This window comes from Anabrus simplex, chromosome 3, assembly GCF_040414725.1.
Source record: "Anabrus simplex isolate iqAnaSimp1 chromosome 3, ASM4041472v1, whole genome shotgun sequence".
NCBI lineage: Eukaryota > Metazoa > Arthropoda > Insecta > Orthoptera > Tettigoniidae > Anabrus > Anabrus simplex.
The window spans coordinates 229,659,507-229,671,999 of NC_090267.1; the positions used below are offsets into that span (position 1 = coordinate 229,659,507).

Here is a 12,493-nt window from a genome sequence, read left to right on the forward strand (position 1 = left end):
TTTTCAACCGGCATCACCCAACCTCACCGTATATGTATAATGGAAACCTATTTGAAACGCATTTAGAGAAATGATAACCTCCTCGCTAAAAATTGACATGGGAATAGCTTTCTGAAATTTAACTAGACGCAAGAAAATATACACTATCCTCTGAAATCAGTGAAAGTACCCTGCCATATCTTGAGGTGTATCACTTTCTTGCTTAAATTCAGTACCGGTATATGGTATACCATTAAAATTAAGAGATCGTTTACTTCAGCCTTTATTTTTAACGAGTTAAGAACTGCTATCGGCCACGTTATTTACGCATTTATTACGAAAACGTCTTATCCTCTTTCATTTCGAATTCTCTTTTGAGAACAGCAGTCGACGGGTATTACTAATCGACTCCAATATCAGCCTCAAATGTTGACGGCAGAGCTCGCAAATGCACATAGCGCGAAAACTATACTGTACCAAAAAAGATCGATCGCATTTCGTGGCAAAGTTTCATTTTTGTTATTCAAATAGCGTCACATATCCTAACATCTGTACTATATGTATGATGAAAACATACTTCAAGCGGAAGTACAGAAATTATAACCTTCTCACTATAAATTTACATTATAATAGCCCTTTCGTAATTTAACGAACGCGAGAAAATATAAACGAACATCGTAATCAACGACGCACTCTGCAATATCTTGAGGTGAAGGCCTATCTCATTCTTACTTATTTGCGATATTTAGCATTAAAATCAAGCAATCGTTTATTCAGCGTTTATCTTTAACGAGTTAACAACGGCTATCGGACACGTTATTTACACATTTATTACGAAAACATGTTCTCCTCTTTCATTTTCCTCGCGAAAGAGCAGTCGACGGGTATTACCAATCGACTCCAACATTGCCTTCGAATGTCGACGAGAGAGCTCGCTGGTGGGCATAGCGAGAAAACAATACGGTACCGAAGATGATCAATCACATGCAGTATAATGACTGGGTGCATAAATGTTGGCAACGGAAAAAATCGAGCGCGTATAATCGCTCGAAATAACGGATGCATCAGTGATACGGTTCTCGCTGTAACCGAAGGATAATACACAGTTTAATATAGGAATTTTGAAGGGACGGGCAAAAGTTAGCGTTATAACGGGGCTCTCGTTATATGCCGTGCTTGCTATAGCGGACTTCTACTGTACATGATTTTCCATAGAATATGAGACAGCTACCAAACTCGCACAAAACACATTAAAATCGGTATGAAACAGCAATCGGGTTGTTTACACATTTCACAGAAGTTTTCCAAGCAGCGGCTTACTAATTAGCACACATTTTCTAATTCCAATAGTCTGAACACGCATATTCCGTTTCATTCTTATGAATTGTAATACTGTAGTATCAATCCAGAGGATTGTGGCAAACATGTTCTTATTTCAAACAGCATCACCTAACCTAGGTTTATCGTGCACGGGGTTTTTTTTGTTTTTTGTTTTGTTTTTTTGTTTGTTTTTTTTCTGTTGGCTTTACGTAGCACCGACGCATATGTCTTATGGTGACGATGGGACAGGAAAGGGCTAGGACTGGGAAGGAAGCAGCCGTGGCCTGGTGTGAAAATGGGAAACCACGGAAAACCATCTTCAGGGCTGCCAACAGTGGGGTTCGAACCTACTATCTCCCGAATACTGGATACTGGCCGCACTTAAGCGACTGCAGCTATCGAGCTCCCTGTAGAATAACAATATTTTTACTATAAATTTACATAACAACAGCCTTTCTGAAATTTAACAAGATGCAAAAGTACATAACCTAACCTCTGAAGTTAGTTATGCACACCAATGTATCTTGAGGAGGAGGAGGAGTATCACATTCTTATTTTATTTCAGTACATAATATTAAAATTAAGCAATCGTTTACTTCAGCTTTTAATTCTAAGGAGGTAACAACTGCAGACATTGCACTTATTGCAAAAGGATATTATCCCGATGTTTGTTTACATGAGTCGGAGACTCGGACTTGTGAGGAGACCACAGGCTCGCTCAAGACGACTCGCTCACGCGCAGCAAGGAATTGATACAGAAGATGATCGATCGCATTCAGTATAAACGCTGGTGTAGAGTCATATACTGTATTTGGTACAGTGTATGAATACTGATAATAGATACAAATTAACGCGCCCAAATTTGTCCATAGTAACGGATGAATCAGTAAAAGGGTTTTCAGTGTAATCAAAGGATAGTGCACAGATTAATATAGGAATTTTTGAAGATTATAATAACATTGTCTTCTGCTACAGCGTACGGAAGAAACATAATTGCGATTTGGCTACTGATGACCTTAAAAAAATAGATCGAAACTAGTTCTAATAAATGTTTCCTTCCGTAATGTAACCCACATTACTTGATTTTGTATTGAATTTTTAATTTAATTGTAATCATTATTTATTTATTCGAGTTCAATACGCACCATTCAAAATGAAATTCTTATCTCTTAAATGAGGGTTTACGTTAAATCAAGGTCATGCAAAATCAGGGTTATACTGTAATAATATACGTGGATATTATGGCAAAAACCTGTACTTTGGCAAAGATTCCGTAGGCTCTTCACAAAAGACAGCTTAGAGATCCCACACGGCGCAGCTCTGACGATGTCGCAAAGTTTAGAAATACACTATAAATTGAGGATAGTTATGTCCACCTTTTCAATACAAAAACAATGTGAGGTCATTAACACATCACATATTTATTACCTTTCAAACATTGGGACCGGTTTCGGCATTATTTGTATGCCATCATCAGCCATAGGAAACTTAGTGACAAGGCCTAAGTACAATATTAACATAACTTACAACATAATTATATGTATATATAAAAATGAACATATTCTTACAGTGACTATTAAAAAATGTTTGGTGTACACCATAAAACCTTATATTAAAATTGGTAGCATATTTTATGCGATATATTATGACTTTATACAATTATTTGACTAAAGTTAAAGCTTATTGTCAGTTTTTCTAAATATTACCAAATGTTAAAAGAGCATCCAGATAACAATTTTCAATCTTTAAAAACTTTTATAACTCCTAGGCGTTAAAGATAATAGTACATTTGTTTGGTCAATAGTGCTAAATTGACATGCATTAAAATGAAATCGCCTACTGTCAGATGGGAAACAGTGACCTATTTGTACTAGGTATGGAGATAAGTTACATTATAAGTCTGTAGTAATTCTATAACTTGCGTTAATATAGTTTGGTTATTTAATAACAAGTCGAATAAAATGATAAATTCGGCTGATATTTTAAACTTTAAAATATTAATTGTCCATTGTAGAGGTCCCTTTTTCAGTGAAGATATATAGTGAGCAAAGCAGTTCCTCTTAGAATTGATTGCAGGTTCACTCTATTTTAGGTGGATTTTGGATTGAATAAATTTCTTATTTCGCAATGTAATGTCGTTAAGCAATGATCGTAATGTAATATTCCGTCATTTATGCTAATGTTGATAAAATGTAGATCGACTTGGTCGAAGTGGACTGGTGAACCAAATTTTCTTGGACCATAACATTCAAGGTCGATCCAAGACGGACCTAAGAAGAAAGAATATATATACTATGTATTAGCGTAAGAATAACTAAGTTTAATAGGCATTATTTTCGTTTAAGTAGAAACTCACCCTAAGCACTGTGTTGTCGAGAATGAAGCCGATGAGGAACTGTCTACCGGAAAGGCAGAAAGCAGACTACGAGTATTAGAAGAGGGGCGGAGCATGTTATGTAGGGGAAGGGGGATCGCGATAATGCGAGGTTATTGGTCGGGAGGGCGTGGATTACAGAGGGGATGGTATATGAGCATATTGCGCACCATTTTGTGTACTGGTTGATTTATTGGTCTTTTTAGACTGTTGATCACTGAAATGAGCGTATCAAACAATATCGTGGGTTTTTCGGAAATCTCATTCAGATTATAATTCGGGTTAAAATACTGATCTAATGATATAAAACATTGTTCCGTTATGTCAAGTAAGGGCCCTTTTTCCATTATTTCTACGACGTCAATATCATGGTTGATGTCATGAAAACTGTGTTTATAGTCATTGATGTGTTGTCCTATAGCTGAAAATCTCCTATATTTAATGGCGTTGACGTGCTCATTGTACCTAACCTTAAAGGATCTCCCTGTTTGTCCAATGTATGTACTATTACAGCTGTTACAGTGAAATCTGTATACGCCCGATTTATCATATGGGTTTGGTGCGTTGACCAGTTTAGCGTTATGAAATATGTCGAGATTTCTGTTGTTGGTTTTAAAAGAGATGCTAATCTTATTCTTCAAAATGTTTGTGATTCTATAGACATTAGGGTTAAATGTGAATGTTGAGTAGACTTTTGGTCTAATTATTTCTTTTTGTAGGTTTGATTTCGGTCTGTGCTTGAACTTATAAATTATTCGTTCTATGAAACTACGATTATAGCCGTTATGGGCTGCAATACTACGTATTGTTTTTAGTTCTCTATTTAAGTCTGATTTTGACATGGGAATGCTAAAAGCTCGGTGTATCATACTATTATAGGTTGCTCGCTTTTGGCTGGGTGGGTGTATGGAGTCCTTATGAATGGTTGTAGCGGTGTGTGTTTGTTTTCTATAGATCTTATATTTAAAGGAATGCGGGAGCCGAGTGATTGTTAGATCTAAAAAGTTAAGAGCTCTGTTGTCCTCGGATTCTATTGTAAACTTAATATCTGGATCAATATTATTAAGGTGTGCCAGGGTGGTAGGTGCGTCTGAAAGATGCTGGTCCATAACTATAAACGTATCATCAACAAATCTGATCCACAAGAGAATGTTATTAAATTTCTTATCATTTTCTATTCTAGTATGTTCAAGAAAATCAAGATATATATCAGCCAAAATACCAGACGCTGGTGACCCCATGGCCAGTCCATCTTGTTTGTATATCACCTTGTCGAATGTAAAGTAATTGCTATTAACCAACAGTTTAAGGATGGTCATAAAATCTGCTATTTCTAATTGACTGAGTTTGCTGTAAGTACGTAAGTTTTTTGAAATTATTGGTAGTAATTTTTCTGGTTTTATGTTTGCATACATGTTGATAATATCAAATGAATGCATCGTATAATGGGGTTGCATTTTAAAGTTGTCTAGTTTTTTAACTAATTCTAGAGTGTTCATCGCGGATTTGTTTGCTTGGAAAGTATAGTGTTTTCTTAGGAACTGTTGTATAAATCGCGCTGTCTTGTAGAGAGGGCTCGGTCTAAAATTTACTATGGGACGTATAGGTACTCCTTCCTTATGGATTTTTGGTTGGGCTTTGACCGTGGGGAGATCAGGATTCATGTTGATCAGCTTGTTTTTTTCGCTATCAGTCAACAGGAAGGTTATGTTTTTTAGTGTCTGTTTTAACTGTTTTTGAATAGATTTAGTTGGATCTTTTTCTATTATTGTAAACGAACTGTCAGTAAAAAAGTTTTTTGTTTTGGATATATAATCAGTTTTGTCCATTATAACAGTGGTGTTTCCTTTGTCCGCTTTGGTGATGATGGTTTTTGTATCTTTAATCTTATTCTTAAACTGTAGGATTTTTTTCCGGTCTTCGTGTTGCATTGAATTAGTGGTGTAAATTGGTGCATTGAGTATACTGTTTAATTGTTTCTTCGCTTCATATCTAACCTCATTCTGAGTATCAATAGGTATTTTGTTGATTGCCATATACCATCCCCTCCGTAATCCACGCCCTCCCGACCAATAACCTCGCATTATCGCGATCCCCCTTCCCCTACATAACATGCTCCGCCCCTCTTCTAATACTCGTAGTCTGCTTTCTGCCTTTCCGGTAGACAGTTCCTCATCGGCTTCATTCTCGACAACACAGTGCTTAGGGTGAGTTTCTACTTAAACGAAAATAATGCCTATTAAACTTAGTTATTCTTACGCTAATACATAGTATATATATTCTTTCTTCTTAGGTCCGTCTTGGATCGACCTTGAATGTTATGGTCCAAGAAAATTTGGTTCACCAGTCCACTTCGACCAAGTCGATCTACATTTTATCAACATTAGCATAAATGACGGAATATTACATTACGATCATTGCTTAACGACATTACATTGCGAAATAAGAAATTTATTCAATCCAAAATCCACCTAAAATAGAGTGAACCTGCAATCAATTCTAAGAGGAACTGCTTTGCTCACTATATATCTTCACTGAAAAAGGGACCTCTACAATGGACAATTAATATTTTAAAGTTTAAAATATCAGCCGAATTTATCATTTTATTCGACTTGTTATTAAATAACCAAACTATATTAACGCAAGTTATAGAATTACTACAGACTTATAATGTAACTTATCTCCATACCTAGTACAAATAGGTCACTGTTTCCCATCTGACAGTAGGCGATTTCATTTTAATGCATGTCAATTTAGCACTATTGACCAAACAAATGTACTATTATCTTTAACGCCTAGGAGTTATAAAAGTTTTTAAAGATTGAAAATTGTTATCTGGATGCTCTTTTAACATTTGGTAATATTTAGAAAAACTGACAATAAGCTTTAACTTTAGTCAAATAATTGTATAAAGTCATAATATATCGCATAAAATATGCTACCAATTTTAATATAAGGTTTTATGGTGTACACCAAACATTTTTTAATAGTCACTGTAAGAATATGTTCATTTTTATATATACATATAATTATGTTGTAAGTTATGTTAATATTGTACTTAGGCCTTGTCACTAAGTTTCCTATGGCTGATGATGGCATACAAATAATGCCGAAACCGGTCCCAATGTTTGAAAGGTAATAAATATGTGATGTGTTAATGACCTCACATTGTTTTTGTATTGAAAAGGTGGACATAACTATCCTCAATTTATAGTGTAAATCTAAATTCAATACGGACCAAAATGAAGTTCTTAACTTTAAATTAAAAAGTTTAGAAATTCAACATGGCGCATCTCGGACGATGTCACAGCGGGCTATGTGAGGCTGCCAACTTAGGAACTAGTTTCAAGACCAGGCTAGTGAAAATATTATTGGACTAGCTTGGTTAGGTCCGGTTTGTAACAAGACAATCAGGCAGGGACCAACAAAGTGCTCAACAGGCCCCTAGCATCCCGCATAGGCTACTCCACAAAATACGACGCAATTAATAACCTTGTGACTAACTAAAACATACCCTGCATACGCTGTGACTATGTTAAACTGCGCGATTTTCTCATTTTCAACTAAGGTGGCAGCCCTAGCCAGCCAACAGCAACAAAGAAAATGGCAGCAAATTTGTACTTTACACTGCCTCCATTTTAATTTTTGTAAATGGATGCCAGGAGGTTCGTAGTGACGTTGCCCATGAATAACCTGCGCTCAGCACTCCACCCTACAAGATCCTTGCTCAAGACTAGCAACTTGGAATCGCTCATACATTCTCGCAAAAAAGTTTGCCACTATTATATGCTAGAGTATTGAGCTGTCTCTTTAAATTCAGAAAATATTTGCATATATTTTTCTTAAGTACGATCGATCCAAGCAGGATAATTGTGACTGAGGACAAATATGTTTTTTACGAACAATGCAATAAAACGATAATTCGAGGAATGATACATGCAGGGAAATTAATCATTGGTTTATATGGAACATTTTTGGGACCGAATAGATTAAACGATGCATACGGGAAAACGACAGTTCTAGGAACGATGCATCAAGGTTCTACTGTACTCACAAAAGATCTAGTCACAGAATTGGCTGAAAGTAACTTCAAATCTGTAACAACACTTCACTGAGGACTTATTAACCAACCAAAGGTCTTTCCAGTACTGCTGTACTATATATCACTGTACTATACATCAGTGAAGTACTTCCAACTCATTCTCAAGTTAATACTCCTGGTAACTTACCTAATTCTGCGAGGGCAAGGCAACCACCATGCCAAGCACCATCAGACTCACGAGGACTGAACAGTTCCAGCACTGAACCCACCACTTCATCAGCCAGTTCTTTAGGTAATCGGCTTGTTACTCGACCAATGCCTTTTGCTGCTGACCATCTGAAAAACAAAGTACATTCAAAACAAAGAAGAAAGTTAACGTATCAGAAACTTGCCTTTGACTGGAAATTTAAGAGGAAATCCTGACAAGTGATACACAGCAAATCAGCTGATAGTCAGAAGCTGGAAAAAGCATTATTACTTCAGTGTAGAGTTACAGCAGATAACGTTTGAAAACTCTGGAGCCCCAGCATTGACAAGGTGACACATCGAGAGCATAAACGCGCACATGTTCATTTACTCACAGCATGTTGTTACTGGTTGAGATTTAGACAATTGTGAATGGAACCAGAATAAACATATGATGACGAAGGGGTTTAGGAATTTCCATTCCCCTATTAGAATAAATATTTTCAAGTAGTTAACCCTGATAATAATGAAAACAAGTATGTGATATGTAAACTTTGCATGGGAATAATCATTTTGAAAGTGTGTTTAGTTTCACTTGGTGGTGATAGGCACTTGATGTCACTACTCTCAAAAATACAAAATGAAATACTGTCTCTTCCCTTGCAAACTGTAGTATCATATGGGGAAAAAGTCAGTGATTTTCTAAAGACTCACGTTCTGTGAAGTAATTGTAATGTTAGCCTTTTCGCAAAGCTTTGGTCCGCTGATAGGAATGCCTTCTGCCCTATGTTGCCAGAACCACTGCGATAAACAACTTTCCAGGTGTTTGTACTTTCCGCCCTGAATCAAGCTCCACTTATTTGTCGTAACACATAACATGCGCGCTTTCTTCAATTTTCGCAGCCTTAGCTACAATAATATTTAAGGTAGACGGAGCAATCCCCAATTTCTTAGCAATTTCAACTCATTTCATGTTGTCACTTCTTCACTACACTCAAAATACGTAATTTTTCAGCAATCATAATAGCCGTTCTCTTTCTTTCACCCATGTTCACGACTCACGAATCTCATGATGCTGATCGCAACTCAGTCACACCTGAAGCACAGAACACCAAAGAGTATGCTCGAAAATAGCTTCCAGGTAGCTCATGCTACCAAACATGTGCATAGAGATATGATTCCAAGTTAAGTACAGTGCGAGACATAAGTTTGTGTTTAAAATATTTCTTGCAATTATGAAGACTGAAACCATATAGAATTCAAACTACAGGGAAATAACTTTTCATTTCAAAAATGCCACATGTACTGCCACGATTTAAACTGCAGTTCCGTGACAATTAGTCAGTGATGATAATACATAGCAAACCTGACCACAAAATGTGAGGAGAAAGAAGAGTTAAGGCAAAATTATGAGAAAAGTGATTTGGTAACAAAGGAAACACGAATGTGGGAAGTCATAATGTGAGAAGGTGGGGAAACATCACAAAGGTATTAACAAAACATATCTGGCTAATGGCAAATACTATATCTTAGGAGGATGATAAGCTATAGTTTGTTAACGACCCTTCTCACATTACCTTATAACAGTTTCTGAATCTTTCAGGGTTTGCATCAACTCTTCGATCACTTCTTCAATTTCTTCTGGGACTTCAAAATCCTCCGAAACTTCACTCTCCTTTGAAACTTGCTGTACACTGCGTACAGTTTGATCTCCTGAGCTCAGATTGTCAGCAAGAGATCTACAGCCCCGTTGGTACCGCCACACGGCCACTCGCATCTTTAAGAAAGTCAAACCTATTTAAAAAAAAGACTGCAATTATTTTCCACTTTCAAGGGCAGCAACTACCAAAATACAGCAACCCTGCTTCTAATTTCACAGAAGATGTTTCATAATAGCAAGCATTCCAAATCATATTGTTATAATACAAGGAAATTGATGAAATACAAACTTACTCTTGCAAATTCCTCTCTGTTACATTTCTCAATCATTGAAATATTTATATTTTAGAAGTTCTATCCTATACCAAGTGAATCAGCTGCCTCTATTTCTTTGAATTTATACCCCTCACAGTTCATAAACTACATGAAAATATCACCTATCATCCTGCATGTTCTTCTGTAAGCACTTAGTTTGAAATGCATGTATTCATTGCTGACAAACCAGCAATAAGGAGGTAGTAATGAATGACTGCACAGAACCATGCTACGTGTATAAAAGGAATGCTCCACGTTGAACAGAAACTGGACGGTATGTGTGTCCAACTCTTATCCCAATTCCTCTACGGGGTTGGGTATGAAGTGACAATCTTCATAGAGAGTTTTTATGACTGGGTGTCCTTCCTGACGTCAACCTCATCAGAGGAGTAGATGAGATGAGATCAAATGAATGACATGATATCACTTGTGATCTCCTGGCTAATGGTACACGAAACGAACGATACTAGCTCTTTTCAGAGCCAATCTGCAAAGCCCTTGGGAACTGTTCTGAGAGTCCTTCAAATCAACATTGAAGGAATCAGTAGATCTAAAAGTGACTACCTTTCCAAACTGGCATTGGAAAAAAATGTTGATGTAATATGCATTCAGGAAACTCATGCCTCTGATCAATCTCAGCTTCGTTCAAGAGGAAACATTCCTGGATACAAGTTACTGGGAGCTACTTATCATCAGTCTTATGGAACTGCAACCTTTGTACGAAATTCCATCACCTGCACTTATTTAGTATTTGCTAATTCTGATGCAGGCATTTTCAACATCACTACAAAAGTTAATGATGTATCGATCATAAATATTTATAAACCTCCAGGAATTCAGTGGCCTAACAGTGTTCTTCAAACAATCTCTCACGCATCCATCTATGTGGGTGATTTCAATAGTCATCATACTCTGTGGGGTTATAGATATAGTGATCAGTGTGGAGAAAAACTTATAGAGTGGGCAGAGCTTTGTAACATGCAACTGATTTTCAATCCAAAAGACAAACCTACATTCAAGTCAGGAAGATGGGACTCAGAAACCAATCCTGACTTGTGCTTTGCTTCATGTGATCAGGGCTCAAACTTACCTGTGTTTCGTAAAGTTCTTATGAACTTTCCACATAGTCAACATCGACCTGTCCTTCTGGAAATTGGAATGCAGATCCCTATTATAAGATCTTCTCCACTCCCTCGCTGGAACTTTAGTAAAGCTAGCTGGGAGAGCTAATCAGCTGACCTTGACAGTACCATACGATGGATTCCTCCTGTGGTTAGTAACTACTCTAGGTTTGTGAAAGCTATTCTAACATGTGCTAAAAAACATATTCCCCGTGGAGTGAGAAAGGACTTTATACCAGGGTGGGATGAGGCTTGTGAACTACTTTATAAAGATTTCCAGAGGAGTGGTGAAAAAGATGTAGCTGACGAGCTCCTTCATAAACTACATGAAGCTAGACGAAGCAGATGGAAGGAAACCATGGATACACTGGACTTCAGACACTCAAGTCGAAAAGCTTGGAGCCTTCTGAAGAAGCTAGGAAGAATACCTCACAGTCCCCAGCTGAAACCAGAGGTTTCACCTAATCATATTGCCAGTCGCATTGCCAGTTTGTCCAAATCCAAGCCAGACAAATTACACAAAGGGTTTATTAAAAATGAACTGTCTCATTTGAGAAAGCAGTACACTACTTCTTCCAACATTTCTGCTCCTTTTACTGAGCAAGAGCTTTTGCTTGCCCTAAATGAATTGAAAAATGGAAAATCCCCAGATTTTGATGGTATACACCCAGAAATTTTGAAGCACTGCGGCTAAAATATAAGGAACTGGCTAGTGCAGTTTTTCTCTAACATACTCCGAACAAGTCAACTCCCTTCAGAGTTTAAACGAACTAAGATACTAGCTATCTTAAAACCTGGTAAACCTACGGATTCTATCGAAAGCTACAGACCAATTGCCTTAATGAGTGTCTGCTTTAAGCTCTTGGAACGGCTTATTTACAATAGAATAAGCCCTCTCATTTTTAGAATCATTCCAATTGAACAAGCTGGTTTTAGACCTCAACGTAGTTGTGAAGATCAGGTGCTTGCTCTGACAACACATATTGAGACAAGTTTTGAAAAGCAATTAAGGATTGGGGCAGTGTTTATTGATCTAACAGCTGCATATGATACAGTGTGGGGAGAAGGTATTGTGTATAAGTTCTTTAAACTGACAAAGTGTGGTCAAATGTCGTGTCTGATTAACAATATGCTCTCAAATACAATTATCCAGGTAGTCATGCATACAAATCACAGCAAAATAAAGGTACTTAACAATGGTCTACCTCAAGGATCTGTTCTCTCTCCATTACTGTTTAACCTGTATATTGCAGACATACCGGTCAAGAGCTCTCGTCAATTTGCTTATGCCGACGATCTGGCAATAATTAGTCAGCATGTGGATACTAATGTGATAGAGAGAACTTTAAATGCAGACCTGGATGTTCTGTGTGCATACTTCAAAACGTGGTACTTGAAACCAAGCCCTAGTAAAACGGAAACCTGCTTCTTCCATTTAAATAACCGACAAGCGAATATCACCTTGAAAGTGTCACTTAATGGAAGTTTTCTCCCTCA

At 37.1% G+C, this 12,493-nt stretch overlaps 1 protein-coding gene across 1 annotated transcript in view; it reads right to left on the reverse strand.

Moving 5' to 3' along the window:
• The window catches only part of Tbcd (tubulin folding cofactor D), a 278,977-nt gene that overhangs the window by 216,003 nt on the left and 50,481 nt on the right, over nt 1-12,493 (reverse strand). Inside the window, exons 5-6 of the mRNA XM_068226641.1 lie at nt 9,479-9,695; nt 7,903-8,051 (exon numbers count right to left, since the gene is read on the reverse strand). Of these exons, the coding sequence (XP_068082742.1) occupies nt 7,903-8,051; nt 9,479-9,695 (366 nt within the window). The remainder of the gene's footprint in view (nt 1-7,902; nt 8,052-9,478; nt 9,696-12,493) is intronic.